The 17,321-nt window shown below is 38.7% G+C and overlaps 1 protein-coding gene across 1 annotated transcript in view; it reads right to left on the bottom strand.

The window, feature by feature from the left end:
* Positions 1 to 17,321, bottom strand: part of SDCCAG8 (SHH signaling and ciliogenesis regulator SDCCAG8) — a 108,297-nt gene that overhangs the window by 50,779 nt on the left and 40,197 nt on the right. Inside the window, exon 13 of the mRNA XM_061365771.1 lies at positions 16,897 to 17,039. Within this exon, the coding sequence (XP_061221755.1) occupies positions 16,897 to 17,039 (143 nt within the window). The remainder of the gene's footprint in view (positions 1 to 16,896; positions 17,040 to 17,321) is intronic.

The raw sequence follows: 17,321 nt of genomic DNA, 5'->3' as shown, positions 1-17,321 counted from the left end.
AGCATCTATAGACATTAAGAAGGGGGAGACAGTAGTTAAACTGCACCACCTTTTCTCTCCTAGAATGCAAACACTGAATCAGAGACAGTAGCAAAAATGATAATTCTTTCACACAGTACCCCTTGTAAAATGAATGCCTATCTGAGTTTGGATAGACTGGATTTGGCCATTACATTGATCAGTTTCACTAAAGCAGAAGCATTGAACTCATGGTGACTTCCATTTTTTTTCCCATAAAGTCAGAAGCACCCAAAAAATCATTCACATGGAGGCAAATTCAAACTGTCCTTGAGCCCTGCTCTGAGGTTCATGTTTTCCACAGTGATTTTCATTCTAAACACTGATTGCTTTGAGCTTGAATTACAGCTGTCAAGAGCACCCTACTTTGCTAACTTCTTCACGTATCTCAGTGAACTGAATATCTAACAGAACTGGAAAGCTAACATAAAAGCATGCTGGCTGAACGTAAGCCACCAAATTTAATAACCAAACCCACCGACAAACCTTTCCCACCACTAACAAATAAAAGCTGGATCACAGATCCATTTTCAGTACTGTGCAAATGTTCTACTTTTTGCAGTAAAGAATAAGGAAGGATGTAAAGAGTAGTGATGTGAAAGATGTTTGGCATAAATAATAGCTTGTTGATTTTTGACTCTGAAAGAATAGAACTTAAGACTGATAAAACTTTGTTTCACAACACAGTATCAATAGTAGGTATTTCTGCAAGTGTCTTTTTGCTTTGGTAACAATAAAAATACAAAATGAAATAATACAGGGTGAGTTTCAAAGTAGAATTAGGCCTCTGGCTGGAGGTTGGCAATAAGTCTTCTAACTGAGTAGCTATGATGTGAAACAACCATGCTTTCTATATTGACTATTTGATTTTTCCATGAGATCAACATGTGGCATTTTGTAAAAAGCTAATGGATCCATTAGTAAGGACTATGAACTCAATTGGACAAATTAAAATACTCTAGCAATTATCTCAGTTCAGTGGCACATAAGAGGTTATCATAACCTTACTTTTGACAGGTTTACTTTTTATTAATTACAGTTAAAAATGTAGTTATATTTTAGACTTTCAAATATACTTATTTAAACTGGACTTCACAAATTACTAAGAAGTAGTTGGCATTTAATGTTCCCAACATTTCAGGTATCTGAGCTAACAAAGAACTGTTGGTCTAAGTAAGGACCAGGCCTGAAACTCAAGCACCAACACTCATACTTGGGCAGCAAGAAGACCAGTCGAGTTTTCTAACACTGATACTTTTAGTACATGCCTCAGTGGTCAAGCACCGACCTCTTTCCTAGATCATATGTGTAGCTAAGTGGGCCAGCACCGTGGACTCCTGCACAACAAAACACCTTGGAAGAGGGAAAGCGCTCAGCTGAGGCCTCCCTCAGCTCTTTCAGAGGAAATGGGCTTTCACTCCCAGTATTTTGGAAAATAAATGTGTAGCACAAGCTTCTTCATACCAAACTGAAAAACAGTTTTGGGAATGTACCCAAGCACTTAATTCCCAGTGTCTTTAACAAAATCTGGCCTGAGGGCACACAAATAAATTATAACACTTGAAAATAGGACTTGAAACCCTATTAGAAGCCATGAGGATTTAACCAGTAACTCTGGGTACAAAGGCTCAGCTATATTTTATTCAGACTACTTTGAAAGCTTTCTATGATACAGGCCTAGTGGACTGTCCATTACACACAGCTTTCTAAGCCACCTTCTTACATGTTATTTGATATTCTTATTTCAGCTACAAGTGTTGAGGGAAAAATGAAAATCAGAATATATCCTTATAGACAGGAAAAAAACCCCAACAAACCCCCAAACAGTATTCATAGTAAAACCCAAACCAAATCTGGCCCCCCCCACCAAAAAAAACCCAACAAAAAAACAGACCCAAACCAACAGAAACAAGAGATCACAATACCTACCTTATTCTTAAGGGTAAACATGAGAAAAATGTTTGTACCCTCTTACTTTACTATCAGTAAGTATTCAAGTATCACAATGATAAAGATCATAAAAGAATGTATCTAGAATAAGATCATATGTTGGGCACTGCAGTATCTTCTTCAGCTGTTTATAATGGAGAATGCATTTACAGAGTTTTATCTTACACTATCTGAAGTCTTAATATTTTCAAACATTTAGATAAGGAACTAGGACACAGTAAGACCCCAAATTCCACAGGTAAATAAATAAATGTTGGTTTTACATGTAGCTATGATTGAAAATTCTTGATTTCCACATCTGCTAAATTAACACAGCTGTAGAGCATGTACCTTGCTGATACGTTTGGATCAACTCTCTAATAAGACTCAGGGTTACGAGATTTCTCCCTTTCCCTTAAGCCAGGCTTCTAGGGATCTTTTGCTTAGCGTTAGTTGTTTGGTTAGTCTCCTTTGTAACGCCTATGTATCTTCATCAAATAGGCCCTTGTTAATACCTAGGATTGCTATGACTGAGGACATAGCTAGACAGCGTTTCCTAGTTTTCTCTTACAAAACACTACATATTTTTTGGCACCTGATTTTTCGTAATAAAGGTTTTGATTTTTTCCATGCACCTGTAAATGCACATTTGCATTTACAGCATGTTTGGACTGGCTGGATTTTATAGCTCATGGTGCTTTCAAGGGCAGAACGAGAGGCATAAAGTGAATGTTATTATGTTAAAAAAATCAATAAAAAAAGATGCACATATGCATGCTTGTGCATGACTTGCGTAGAGATACCTTTTAAAAGCACCGTGATCAGGTCATTTCTTTAAACCTCTCCAAGGAGCTGAAAAATTGCCCTTCCTGTATCCCATTGTGGGAATTACCCACTGAGTTGCTCTTCATGTCTGTTTCTGGGAGCTGACTGGATGCTGATTCGGGAACTGGCTGCCAGGTCTTCTCAGCAGAAAGCTCAAGTTTCTGGAAACTGCCTCAGCCAGCACACTGTGTTTGGTGAGCTTCAGTACAATCTACATTTGCATGGTCAAATTTTGCAGACACCTAATAATTCAGTTGGTAAAGATTGGAGGGCTGCACCATTGTCAAGGATGTGTGTGTCCTGTTTGCGAGAACTGAGTCTTCAAAAACCAAAACATGATTGATACAAAACACCACAGTTTTTTTTTTGTTTTAATAGTATAAGGTGCTTAGTTACATTATTTGAGAGATACAGAGAGTTTCCTAAAATAATGAAATGTCAGACTTTTCTTCTCATGACCATGTGAAGCAGAAGCTACTACAAGCAATTAGAAAAGTTATGTAAAGGTCAAGCATTTAAAAGTGGTAAAAAAGTTAAGCATTTGAATTGATTCAGCTCTTTAAATACGGATCTAGAAAGAAGATGCTACAGTAATAACTGTAAAGTACAAATATCTTTGAAGTTAATGAACCAATCAAACACAACTTTTTAACCCTACCTGAGATAAAAGACTGGAAAATACAGCTCTGCCAGTCTACTTCTATTTCACAAAAACACTTGTGGGGAGAAACCAACATTAAGCTCTGTCTCCATTTCCACCTCTGTCAAGAGTCTAACTACAATTATTTGACAAATTAGCTTAAAATTGTTTTCCCCACAATGCAAATAACTACCCAACTGTATCCCTATTCCCAGAATCCAAATGATGTCAACTGTGTATATACTACATTGTATTTTTTCCTGGGAATTTCAATTTTGCTGAAATGAAAATCATTGCATATGACTTTCTTGTTACCACTGATTTATTTTTTTTTTCCCAGCTTTCTTTGCTTAGAATGCAGCTATGCCATTGGAACCACCTTATAACTTTTATATATATTTGCATTTTACATAATATTAGGAGGTCTACAGAAATAATAAAACACTAAGTCTAAAACTCCCACTTTGTCTTTAAACCTGGAGGTATCAGAAGATATTATGTATTAATGCCTGCACATGAAAAAGATTCCTACTCTGTTAATATTTGCTGTGCTTAAGAACCACTTCAAAACTATCACTAACTGGAGATATTGATGGGCATGAGAAATATGAAAAGTTGTACTGGTATAGGAACCAAGAGACATAGAGTGTTACTCCTATTTAAGTTTGTATGATATAATGAATCTTGAACGTAGTTAACTGGAGTATATACATAACTGATGGTATATTCCATCTCTACTTCTGTCTACTTGGACTTAACAAAATGAAAGGATCGGACTTCTTACTTCAAATTCAGCATAAAAGAGAATTTGAAAACACCTAGCCTATAACATGATTTTATTCTTCTGGTGTGTCGTGGTTTAACCCAACCAGACAGCTTGTTACCCACTCCCCCCCCTGTTTCGTGCCCTCCCCTTACTCCTGGAGGGACGGAGAGAAGAATCAGAAAGAATGCAACTCCCACGGGTTGAGATAAGAACAGTTTAGTAACTAAGGTATAACACAAATCACTACTGCTACCACCAATAATAGTAATGATAAAGGAAATAACAAGGGAAGAAAATACAACACCCCATCACCAGGTGACTGATAACTCGCCCACCCCCAGCCCCACCAAGCACCGACCCATACCTCCTCCAACCCTGCAGTCCACTCAGCCCTTCCGGCTAACCCCCAGTTACATCCTGGGCATGACGTGCTGTGGTATGGAATACCTCTTTGGTCAGTTTGGGTCAGGTGTCCTGTCTCTGCTTCCTCCCGGCTCCCCTCCTCCCTGACAGAGCATGAGGCCCACAAAGTCCTTGGCCAAACCAAAACATCATTGTTTTTCAGCTCTGTTCCCAGCTGAAAGTCAAAACACAGCACTGCACCAGCTACCAAGAAAGAGAAAAATGACTGCTACTGCTGAACCCAGGACATGGTGTTATGCCTTTAAGATACATACAGAAAAATACCAGTTCCTCAATGTAGACAGTAACAACTTTTCAGCCTGGATAGATCTCTGTATACCAAGTCACAGACAAATATCATCATTAATTGCTCTCTATTTCATTCTTAGAGAAGAAAAAAAAAAAGTGTCTCTAACAGTACGTAACATCTCACGTTAGGTCAAATATACTGACTTGGAAAGCTAAATCTAATTTTTCTAGTGTATCAATAAGCCTTGCCAGCATGATACGTACCTTGTAAGTAAACACCCATCTTGCAGTGGTTATTGCCATCAGATTGTGAACTATTTGGCTGATAAGGCCCCTATAGAAACAGACAACTAAATACAGAATGGAAACTGCATGGGAAGATGCAACATAAGAAGAGTTTTTAGTATGTAGCTCTTAACCTCTTCACAGTGCTGCACCCCTTTCTCTGGAATATCCTATCTTTGTGCCACAAACAACTTTAAGAATGGCTGACTGTTGAAATGTTTGCTTCCCATACAAGATTCTTACAGACATTTACTCTGTATACACAAAGTTGTTTTAATTATTTTTACTATATTTAAAATAAAGGAATAATTTTCTTGACTTTTGGTGATTCCTGAATTTGGCACCAGCTGTCCCTTACAATGCAGCTTCAGGACAGATTTAAGCCAGCCTACTGCGATATTGCCAGTATAAGGTGCAGTCCCTCTTTTCATCCTCTTATAATTAGCACTCATGCAACTTACTCTGCAAGAGCAAATGATTGGTTTTCAAACTGATTAACTCCCTGAACCACCTGATCATACAGGTGCTGTCTTCCAGTGTCAGCACAAACAAGAGCCTGGCAATATGTGGCCAAATATAGCCACATACTACCACTCCAGGGATTTGCCTTTTCAGCAGCAGCCGAGACTTTAGACCAGCTTCACACAACTGTTACTCTGTGCTCCAAGGCCCAGCTTGTTAATACAGCAAATCCAACTGTCAGGCTCCTACCTTTGAATCAAAAAATGATGCAGCTAAATGATGCAGAGACCTGATCTGCTCTGAACTCACTCTGCCAATTTACATTTGTTCAAAAAACCAATATTTTTGGTACGTTAACTTTGTACCAGCAAGCTTTATGCTGAATCAGGTATCATCTGTCCTACTGCAGCTGGCATAAAGTCAGCATACACACTGCACTGCATGCTGTAGCTAATTCAAAAGGGAAGTGACTGTGTTCTCACACCTGATCCGAATCAGCTCAGCACAGCTGAATGATCCAGTAGATCACGGGTGCACTATGAATGGCTGCTGAACAGTCACCTACATTTTTCAGAGACACCAGGCTTAGAAACTCAATCTGCAGTTAAGCTACCATAGGCCTGATACTTTTTAAGTTGGCTCTCTCCAGCCACTGCTGAAGTGAGGAACAGTTCTTTCTGCCTCCAAAGGACCAAGCCTCATATGAACAGCTTGGGAAGAAGCAGAATAATTTAAGAAGACAGCATTCTTCAGGATGACAATTTGAAAGACAATATTTGATTTTGAGGGAATTTGATCTGGAGTAAGCTAGTCTTGTACCCCCATCCTACAGCAAGATACTGCGTATTCTACCAAACTGACAAACTTGTGACCAAAAGCAAGACAGATGAGAAATACTGTGATAACATTACACTGTACTTGACTGCTGTCAGTTTACTCTGGATATTACAGAAACATACCAGTAAAAGACATGTTTATGTACCCACATATCCCAAGAGCTAGATATGAACAGGTGAGTTAAAAAATAAGAATCCAGCCTTATGCGTCTTTTATTGTTTTGGCCAACCATGGCATCATTTTTGTATTACCCTGATTGTAACTGCCTGTACATGAGTATTAGAAATAATGGACAGGCAGTGTGACAGCTTAGGAGTTTGGAGATTTTTTTTTTTTAATTTTTTTTTTTTTTTTGTCAGGTTATAGATTTCTCTTCTTTATGCTGTCAGGAGTAAGGGAGAAGCATATTTCAATAGCAACTTTAAAATGAAACTCACAAATTACTACCATTATGTTAAGTGCTAGATATCCCACTGTGCAGTTTTGCTTTGTGAATTTTTACCTTCTTCCATGCACACTTTTAGCCACTGATCGCACAGCCTTTCAGTGTTTTCTGCCTTTTCCTTTAAATAAACTGGCTCTGGCTCCTTCCATCTGGTTCCCCTTCCGTCAGCAACCCTGCACCTGTTCACACCTCCTCTCCTGTTGGATTCCACTGAACATTTCCTCCTCTGCCAGGGCTATTCTGGCACTCGCAACCTTTCTGTCATTCAATCCATCTGTCAGAAGTGAACTTTGTTTACCGCAAGCTTCTGCTTTCTTCCTCAAGAAGCAAAGCCCCTCAAGGTCATTGTCAAATGAACTGTCGGTGTGGATTTAAATCCACTTCTGCTAACCAGCAGCAGATGAAGTTCTTTACAGTCCTGTATTTGTGAAGATTGGTCTGGGCTATAGGAGAAATAATACAGCAGCAAAAGAACAGATTTTAATAATTTGTTAACGCCAACAACTAATTTGGTTTTCCTCATATACATTGTATCTGTACATTCTTGCAAAGACAAGCAGAATCTAAGAAAGGCTTCCACAGCTATTAAGAGAAGTGAAAAGGCTAATAAAAATATTACAAATAAAAGAATCAATGAACGCTTTTGACTCTCACTCTAACACCATGTAACAAAGATACTGACTAAAAATGTAAAGAGAAAATGGGAACAGCTGAGTAAGTTTACAGTAAAACCTTAAAGCAGCCAACAGCATTCACTGTAAATTATTTCATCTGCAGCATTTTTTTTTAAACTTACCTACTGATGTTTCAAATGCAACGCTATTTAAGGGGAAAAAAATCCTGAATATTTTTTCCTGCTTTCAAGCCTTGTAAAAAGCACATATGCAACTCTGTTAAAATAGTGCCTTCTACACTGAGACAAATTGTAAAGATTCTTTGTCAGGGCTGAGAGTAAATTCATATTGTCAACAGGATATATTATTTTTAGCAATTCCTGTGCCCATATTTCTTTTCAGGAATACATTCTGATAACCACAAGCTCCTGAGTTATTAACTAACCTCCTCAACAATCTCATTCTTCTAAAATAAGAAACACCTTTCAATTTCAGTTGGTATCCTTTAAAAAGAATAAAATCTTTCACTGCGATTAAATACAGTACCAAAAATGTTTTAAGTTTTGTAAGCAATTGTAACAAAACACCGATTTTATTACCCTTTTACAAAAAAATGAATTTAAAGTAAAGCTTTCTGGAAGCAAACCCAGGAGGTAATCCAATCTCATTAGCAGAAATGCAGTTTTCATTAGAGCCAGATTCAGACCTAACATAAGTATAACTGCACAAGTTTAGCTGAATAATAACTATATCTCTTATATGGGGATTAGTCCCTGCATTTGCAAAGGAATGTTTGCTGATGCTGTGATCTTCTTCTTCCATCAGAAACTACATGCAGGTAAAAAAAAGCACTGGAAATAGAAGAGGAGCTCTGGAACAAAAAGAATATGCAGTGGTGTCCCACCCAACTATAGAGAGACTTACCCCCCAGTTTGGTTTAAGCACTGTAGAAGGTGCGTGAACAAGGAGAAGCTAATCAACAACACTTGCTCCTATTTCTACAAAAATGTAGTTTGATACTCAAACCGCCCGGAACACGGGGGCAAGCAGCAGTGGTACGCTATTATTCCTGCCACGCTGCCAGCACAGCCAGGGGAAGGAGGTCAGCCCTGTCAGGCAGCTGACAGCAGAGGCTGCGCTCATCTGCTCGCTCAGGACAGGCATCTCCCAGCTCACGCGCTCCTCGTGACCAATCACCAGCACAAGGGCACTGAGCAAGGGGATGAGGAGAGCAGCCAGGCAGCCAAAGTCGGCATGCTCAGGTGACTTTTTCCTCCTCCCTCCATTCATCAGCTACCTTCTCCAGAGGTGAAAACCTACAGGCTCTTGAATGTCATGTTTGATGAAGTCCCCAGCTGAGGACCCTTTGGGTTCCCTGCTGAATTTTTTTCTAGGCAAGAGTTTCAGGAGCAGAATCTTGCACAGAAGAGAAAGGAGAAAAATAAATAAAAAAAGCCAAACCAGCAATCACCATGACTGCACAAAATAAACAACTTTGAATACAATTTTGAAAGCACAAAGCAGCTTCTAAAATTCTTTAAGTCCACAAATACCAAGTGCTGATGGTACATTTTAGCTTATTGCAAAAGCAAGCTTTCAGAGGTACTTGAGAAAAAAACCCTTAGAACAAGTCAAAAATAAAGATCAAAATCAGAATGATTCTTCCAGTAGCAAATTCAGCAAAAAGCATCCAGCAGCCTTGAATACATGTGTCTGAAAGATTCCTATGGTTCAAAAAAATAAATCATTATCCTGTTGTCATTAGTCACACAAATAGAAAGCCTAATTTGAATGAGATCAAAGTAAATATTTGATACACATGCATAAACTTATTACTGTTAGTGCTGAATAATAACTGCTCAAAACAAAGCTCTTATAAAGATGTTTGTTTTCTACAGCAGTGAGTCTCTTCTGTATTTCATCTGAATTCACTGCTCGCTCCAAAGCGCTTTAAGTATTGTCCCTGCTCCTGAACCACACGCTACATGCAGTAGTAATTTGGCTGCCTCAATAACCTGATGCGAAGTATAAAAGATGAAATCATTAGAGAAATTTGATGTGACCAGTTCCAGTTTAAATGCCATGGAGAAAAATTTAGTTGAATCTAAGACTACAATCTGAAAGTGTAATATTGCCTTTTCCTTGGGAACTTTGTATTGTAGAACAATAAATTCGATTGTCAACCATGTTTGAACCCTTTAAAAACGAAAAAGAAAACAGGTAATTTATAAAGCCTTTCATATTCAAAATTAACACACGATTTTGGATTTGTTCTTTACTCCTTCACTTGTATTTTCTTTCTTTCCCCTTTAAACTCCATCAATGGCCTTTACATGTTTGTACAGGCATCTTAAATATGTTTAAATAATTAAATAGAAAGATACATAAACAATTGTGTATTATCTTTACACAAAGTGTATCCGCTTCAAAATTTCTACAAGGCACTGCCAGAAGACGACAGAGCCGATCTATTTCAAATCACTCAGTATCAGTCTTCATAAAGCAGCATATGGTCTTATCATGGCAGGTAAAATATTTTACCTTCTATAATAACGCAGAGCAGCTAATTTATCTACACGCTGTATAATCAGATAAACAATTTCAGCTGCACTATGAAACCTGTAGACGAGGGAGAAGTTTATGCCCCACCACTTTATTGATTTTTCCACCTATACATTCATATAATTGCTAACAACACAGGATATTCTTTCTTCCATCCCCTTCTTCAATTACCTCAAAGCAAGACCTTATTTTCAGTTGTGGAAATATTTGCAGTTTCTACAGCTGCAGGACAAAGAACTGAGACGTTTTCACAGAACTGCTCAGAAGAAAAGCAGAGAGGGGAAAAAAAGGTTTGCAAGATTCTATTGCAAGTAAAGCAAAGTGAATGACAACTTTCAAAGCTACCACAATCATTTACTAATGTGCTGCTATACCAAATAAGTCTAATTTTTTTTTTGACAGCACCAAATTAGATTTATTGCAGAAACTGCTGCATAAATAGCATATGGCTATGTTATACCACCTATTTCAAATCCCTGTAATGTTTCCTCCCCTCCCTGCTCAAAATGAATCACTGAGCCAAGCTATAAACCTTCTGCAGACAGAGATACACAAGTTCAAAAAGCAGATGCAGATTTCTCTGTTGAAATTGTCTAAAACAGTATCACATACCCCGACCAAACAGGACCGGGCAGTAACAGGTCAGGTCCCCCTTGCTACACTTCAGGATTTTATTTCTCCCTTTCCTTGATGAAATTTTGTTTTCCTTTCTCTTTCAAGCTGACAGTCATCAACATGGGGCATGACCTCGTAATCCTCTCGCACATGACTACCTCTTACTTGCACAAGAAATCTATTGATCTTTACTTCTTACGTGAGTCAAATTATTCATGTGACTCAAGATCAGAAGGCTCGGACCTCCATTCATTCCTCACAAGCTCTCATTTACGAAGAGGGAAGTGCCTCCTCCAAGCAAAAATAAAACATCAGAAAACTGGTTTCATTCATCGGAGGGGCCCAACCCTGTGGGAAGGTGCCGACCTCCAGCTCTCCCGCTTTCAACAAGAGCAAAGTTTTCTTATGGGTTTGCTGGATCAGTCCCCGGACCCACGTGTTTTTGCATTTCTGTCAATCGCTAAATTCTGGATTCAACATGCGGCGATGATAAAACATGAAAACACGTTGCCTTCCCACGCGGCGGGACGCGAGCAAAGACACGTATTTTTGAGGTAGGCAGGGGCAGAGCCCACTGATGCGGGACGAGCTCCAAGCCCCGCAGGCCGCAGAGGCAGGCTGCTGCCCGCTCCCCGCCACAGGGTGAGGGCCACCGCACGCCTCCAAAGTTTGTGCGGTTGCTGCACGGAAAAGACATTGCAAGGTCTTCTCTCCGGCCGACGGGCACACCACTGCACACATCGTGGAAGGCTGCGGCTACCCCGCCGCTCGCCTCTCGGTGGTCAGTCCTCCCAGCTGCCCTATCCGTTACTGTCTGATTAGCTCTGCGAAGGAGCCCCTCCCCGGCCAGCTTTCCCCGCCATCTGTTCCACACGCGATGGCTGCCGCCCAGCAGCCTCGCGCTGCCCTCCTACCTGGCACCCGGCTCCCGGCCTTACCCCAAAGTGCTAACACAGGTTCTCGCTGCTGGCAGAGTCAGGATTTCATTACTACTACTTTGACAAGTGCAGGGTTGTTTGTAATTTCTCTTTTATCCTGATTTTGATTGTACAACTACCTCCCACTGATTCAGTTTGCTTCAGTTTTGTTGCTCACAGATTTTACTCTCCACATTAATCTCCCTCTGGCATGTTACTGCATCTGTTCCCTTTTTTATTATTAATTTTCAAATTCCCACCATTTTTGACAAAAAGGAGGTAATCTACACTCTGCTTCTGCCCATTTCATTTTCTTTAATTTAGAAGATAAGTATGAAAGCGTGCCAAAGAAGTTAATTCTCCGTTAACAGTTTATTTTCTGGCATCCCGATGCCTTTGTATATGAAAACCAGATAGAAATAAATGTTGACTGAATCACAACAACATAGTTGCAATCGTCCCTAAATTTAATGAAAAGTAAACATATGAAGCAGAATCTAAAAAGTTCATTAGTTATCAGAGTTGTTTCATGTTATCACTCCTCCTGCATTTTAAAATAATGGTTTTGTACAAGATGAGCAGAATATAAAAAAAAATAATTGAAAAACAATCACTGCTTACACCTCACTTCTGCTTCTCCCCTGTCCCTGTTCTCCCCAGTTCAAGTGTTATTGGCTGGTCTGGGAATGTAAAACATATCTCAGTCTTTTTAATATTAGTAACAGCATTTCTTTGAATGGCAACTCCTTTCTAGCACAGACAATGGACTCTTCCTGATACATTAAGATTGTTGGAAAACGCATGACAGTAAGTGTGCTGCTAACAGATACTACTAGAAAAAGAAACAATAGATAATACTACGTACTGTGCAACTGCCTGGAAGGCTATGTATAATCACCAAGAAGTTAGTTTACATTTTATCATTTAATAGTATAGCTTAAATAGGGAAGTCAATGTATGAGACATGCTGCAATTCTAACAACTAACACTGGTGACGACATACAGCTCAACACCAAAGATTCTGTGACTAAGTCACACCCCAGGAACCCAGAGGTGGAATGACAGATTTATGTGCTTTATTTATTATACATGTAAAACAAATTAGCATAGTGGAGTCATTGAACTAGGAAGAAGGACACAGTAAGAAGGCTATTGTAGTACATTGCTAAAACCCACTGTACTCCCCAAGCCCCACTTTCTTAGATGTGCTGCTTCTAGAGATTGTATCGTTTTCAAAAATAAGGAAGAAATCACATAATGGTGGGAAAAAAAAATAATCAAGAACTAAACCACCAGCTGACTCACTGTAATATAAACTTTAATCCCTCAAGGGAGTGACAGGGGAACTCAGGATAGCTTGATGGATCACCTGAACCTGAGATTCTTCTACTGTTTAGTAATTTTTCCCACCTACAAGTTGACATTCAATACTGCTTGCAATGTTTCATATAAGTCAATAAGAACAGTTAAAAAAAATTAAACTAAACTAAACCTGCTTCAATTCTATTCAGTTACATCTCCTGGCAAATTTTATACGACATTTCTGTCAAAAATACCTTGAACCATCCACCTGTCTCCATGCCTGAGAAAACACATGATGGCATAGAAAAAGTTAAATTTTGAAATTCAGTGATTCCCTCACTTAAGATTTATTTAATTGCTTTGGCATACACAAACAGGAACTACATCTGACTACAACTGAAACAAATAATAACTTCAGATTTTTCTTCTGAAACAAAAAGGAAAAAAAATTAAGGATGACTGGGTTACACAAGAATAGTGAAAAAATTTATTAAATCAGAAGACATGCTAAGATCTGAGCAAGTTGTTAATATCTTGCATCTTTTATGTGATCTTTTCCACTAGCATACTGACATGATTTTTAATGATTATTCTCTCATGAACCAAGAACAATAGATCTGTATGGTTTCTACTTTCTGAAGAGCAGATTCAAATGAGCTTTGTTAGCAAGACCCAACCTTGCCAAAGTGATGTCAATTTAAATCTAATTTCTTAAGTAATTTTGTAAGAGTCTCCTATCATACTAACTAATAAAAATAACAACAAAGCTGAAACTAGGGCAAAAAAATATAAATACTTTAAACAAGCGTGGTCAGTCTCATAGCATTGTGACATCTGCAAAGTTAGATGACTGACAATCAAAACTACACAGCACAAGTTCTGTATTTCCCCAGTCATTTGAAGACATACAAATTAGAATTACTAACTAGATTCAATAGCAGGAAATGCATGTTAATAGCAAAGATTTCTAAGCAACATATTGCTTCAGGAAGAAAGGTGACAGGAAAAGGCAATTTTAAACTCTGTGGCAGTGGTTTAGAATAGCTAATTGTAACCTTTTTCTTGATTTTTAACAAGTACATTTTGTTAACTTGGAAGCTGTTTAGTTGGTAATCAATCAACAGTGTCTGAAAACTAGGATGCAGCAGAGAAGTGGGACTCCTGGAGAAGAGTGCAGTTCTGCAGAGCACTTTCTGTTTTCTCATTAAGACATAGACTGCATGCTCTTTCTCACTTAAGCCATTCATATATTATTTACTGTCCCATTTTCATATATTAAAATCCAAAGTTCCTGTATTTGTTTTATTATTCTGTTTATTTACTATGTCCGTATATAGAATCAGTGAAAACTTTTCTCCTTAGTAAAATAGTAAGACAAATAATTCTTTCTCTATCACCTCAGCTACCCCTAATTTTTGCTAGAACAACACGGACAGGTCATGCAAGGCAACAGAAAGACTATGCACAATCCTGTAACAGCAGTACAGGCCTCCCCCAAGTCCAGTGTTGTGAGAAGACTTGGAGTGGACCAGCTGGTCCTTTCCTGAAAAGAGGGGAATCAGCAAGACGAGGCCAAGGCCAGAATACCCAAGAGATGCACTAAATCAGTGCAATTTCTACTGCAACCTCCCATAGGCAGGACTCTGGAGCTTAAAATCTGTTTTCCTTGGCAAGTGCCACAAAAAATGAGTCTAACCCCCACAGGATTGCTATTACCACTACCCTTCAAGTGGGTATTTTCACTGGCACAGCTGACATTTGAGGTGAAGGGAATAAAGAATGAAAGATGGCAGACCGTGAGTGAATAAAGTTCATGTGCAACAGCTATGGATGTACCAATCCATTAAAAACATACTGAGTTCAAAATGCAAAACTAATGCCAACAAAGACATAGAACTTTTACACCTTCACTAATACAGAAAACTTGTTCTGGCAGCAGGTGATCTGAAAGAAACAAAAAAGAGTACAGACTGAGGAAAAGATTCATTTCAGCAGCAGATCTTTGCCCCTGCGAAGGGAAACAGACTACTATGCAAGAATATCTCTAGCCCTGCCTGACCAATCTAAGTACATGAGCACAATGGGTAACAGTTCAGCAGCAACGAATCTCTCAGCTCATTTGCCACCCTGTTCTTCAACCAGGACAGCAACATCACCTAGTGTATGCTTGGGAAGCAGACAGGCATCCCAAAGACAAGCACACAAAAACCTACAAAGTATTACAGAATTTGCGGAATACCAAGAAGAAAGATTTGAACCTATTTCTCATGCTCCAGTGTATACGTTTTTCCAACAGCTAAACATCAGCACAGAAAATATTTCAATACTTAATAGCATACTTATGAGCAGAAGCCTTAACATGAAACCACAGTATAAAAAAATACAGATCAGGACTTTGCAGAAGAGCAGCTGCATTAGGTCAGACAAAGAAGCTGCGGCAGTTCAGCATCTGTCTCAAAAAGCAGATGTCTATGAAATCGTATGAGAACAGGGCCAGCACAGAGCATTACTTGCCTTAAACTGTTCCCAGCCTTCCGTGATTTGCATCTCAGAAACTTCCTGAGTCAGAGATCATAGACTGAAAAGCTACCTGAATCATCTGTTAGGTACCCAGTTTTAAGTACCTTGCTATGTACAACCAGGCAATAGTCCTCCTTTTTACGAGCTAAATATTTTCACAAGAAAAAAAATAAAAGTAAAAAAATAAAAATTGGCTAGTCAGATTTCCTCCAAGATATCCAGGCTTTTCTGCATATAATCAGCCTTTTGCTAAAAGGAGCATGGTAAGCCATTTGGTTAACTATCACAACAAATCATTATTAATAAAGTTCTGCTAAATCCAAACTTTAGATATCTTAACAACTCACCCAAAACTTTTTTCAAGTTCATTAACCTCTAGCATATTTTTTCTCTAAATACAGACTGTTAGAGTGGTACTTTCTTCCATCTGTTAAACAACCGTGCTCTGAATTACACAGAAATGTAGCTGAATAAAAAAAATGATTCATTGAATTTAATAGTTTAGATGAGGCTCTATTTTACTTCCATTTACTCAATGGCAGAATTCTCACAAAGCCCAAAGAGTACACGACTTGGAAAAACATGCATACTTCGGTGAAGTGGTAAAAATCTCAGGGTTCCCCCCCTCCATGTAAAATTTAAACTAACTTAGTTTTTTCCTTAAGGACTGACTAAAAGCTGCCAGGTTTCTGGATGCTCACTCTTGGGGGAGCGGGATGATGGAACAAAACAAAAACCCCACCCCCAACCAAACTCCTGCAACCAATCAGACAATAGCATTTTCTGTGGCAAAAGGAAAAATTCCTGCAGGTACCAAACCTTGAGCTCCATTGAACAATTGGTACGTTAATCTTTTGGTGCTTTCTAGAACTGTGTAATGAATAGGATGGTAAATGGCACTGGGAGCTACATCCAAGGATGCAATATGGTCAGGCAAAATCTCACATCACACAGTGTTTGCATCATACCATATTTCCACCAAGCAAGTGACATCCTCCTCACATATCGAGGTTACCTCCTATTCATAGACAGTAATGTTACCTTTTGGTTGTTTAATCTTCAGTGAAGATTTACATGACTACGTTCATTTACATGTTCCTGGTCATCCTACTGCAGAAACCTCAGGCTGTTAATCTGAGAATCCTATGCTTAAAGGTACTGCTGCATACTGCAGTTTCAAACATTTTAAATACCCTTGGCCTACCAAACACAGCAACAAGATGAATGTAGTTGAACTCTTCCTTGCTCTTCTTCCCACCCAAAAGCATGCCACCTCATCATCAGAGCAGAACATTACCTTTTCTTCAAACCAGTAATTTACTGCCACAAATTATAGTTCATAACTCACTTTGTAGTTCGTAACTCATTTAAATCTCCACTTCTAACATGACTGAGGGCTGCCAAACAGTCAGTGACTGCAAGTATCTGTAACAACTGTGGGAAAGCCTGTGGCAAAAAAATCAGCAGAATGAAATTGGTATTACAGCATGTAATAGGATAAGGGGTACCTGGTGAGGTGCAGTTGGTGCTCAGATTTACTCAGCATTTCTGTCAGTTTTAGGCACTCCTCTCTGGCTCCTGCCACATCCTGCTGGGCTTGTTGCAAACGCTGCTTGTTTCCATTCAGCTCTAATTCCAGTTTTTCTATTTGCTTAGAAAATTATAGAACCAAAGAGAATGTATTTAAGAAATGCATAGAAAGGCATTTTAAGACAATAGATCTTAAGGTGATCAAAGCTCCTGAAAAATCACACGATCTTTTGGTTTAGAACAAAAGTAGTTTGTTGTAAAAACTGCAAAACAAGCAAATTGCAATATTTGAAATTATATTCATATGAAAAGCTAAAAGGCATATCATACTGAAAGACATTAATACACATCAATGTTGTTGAATTTACATGGCTTAAGAGATACATGCAATCAATCACTTTCT

This window comes from Neopsephotus bourkii, unplaced genomic scaffold (genome assembly GCF_033783945.1).
Source record: "Neopsephotus bourkii isolate Nb327-2 ecotype Australia unplaced genomic scaffold, CSIRO-AGI_Nbou_v1 NB_1292, whole genome shotgun sequence".
Classification (NCBI taxonomy): Eukaryota; Metazoa; Chordata; class Aves; order Psittaciformes; family Psittacidae; genus Neopsephotus; species Neopsephotus bourkii.
The sequence above is the reverse complement of the archived record's forward strand: the minus strand, read 5'-3'. Positions and strand labels throughout refer to the sequence as shown.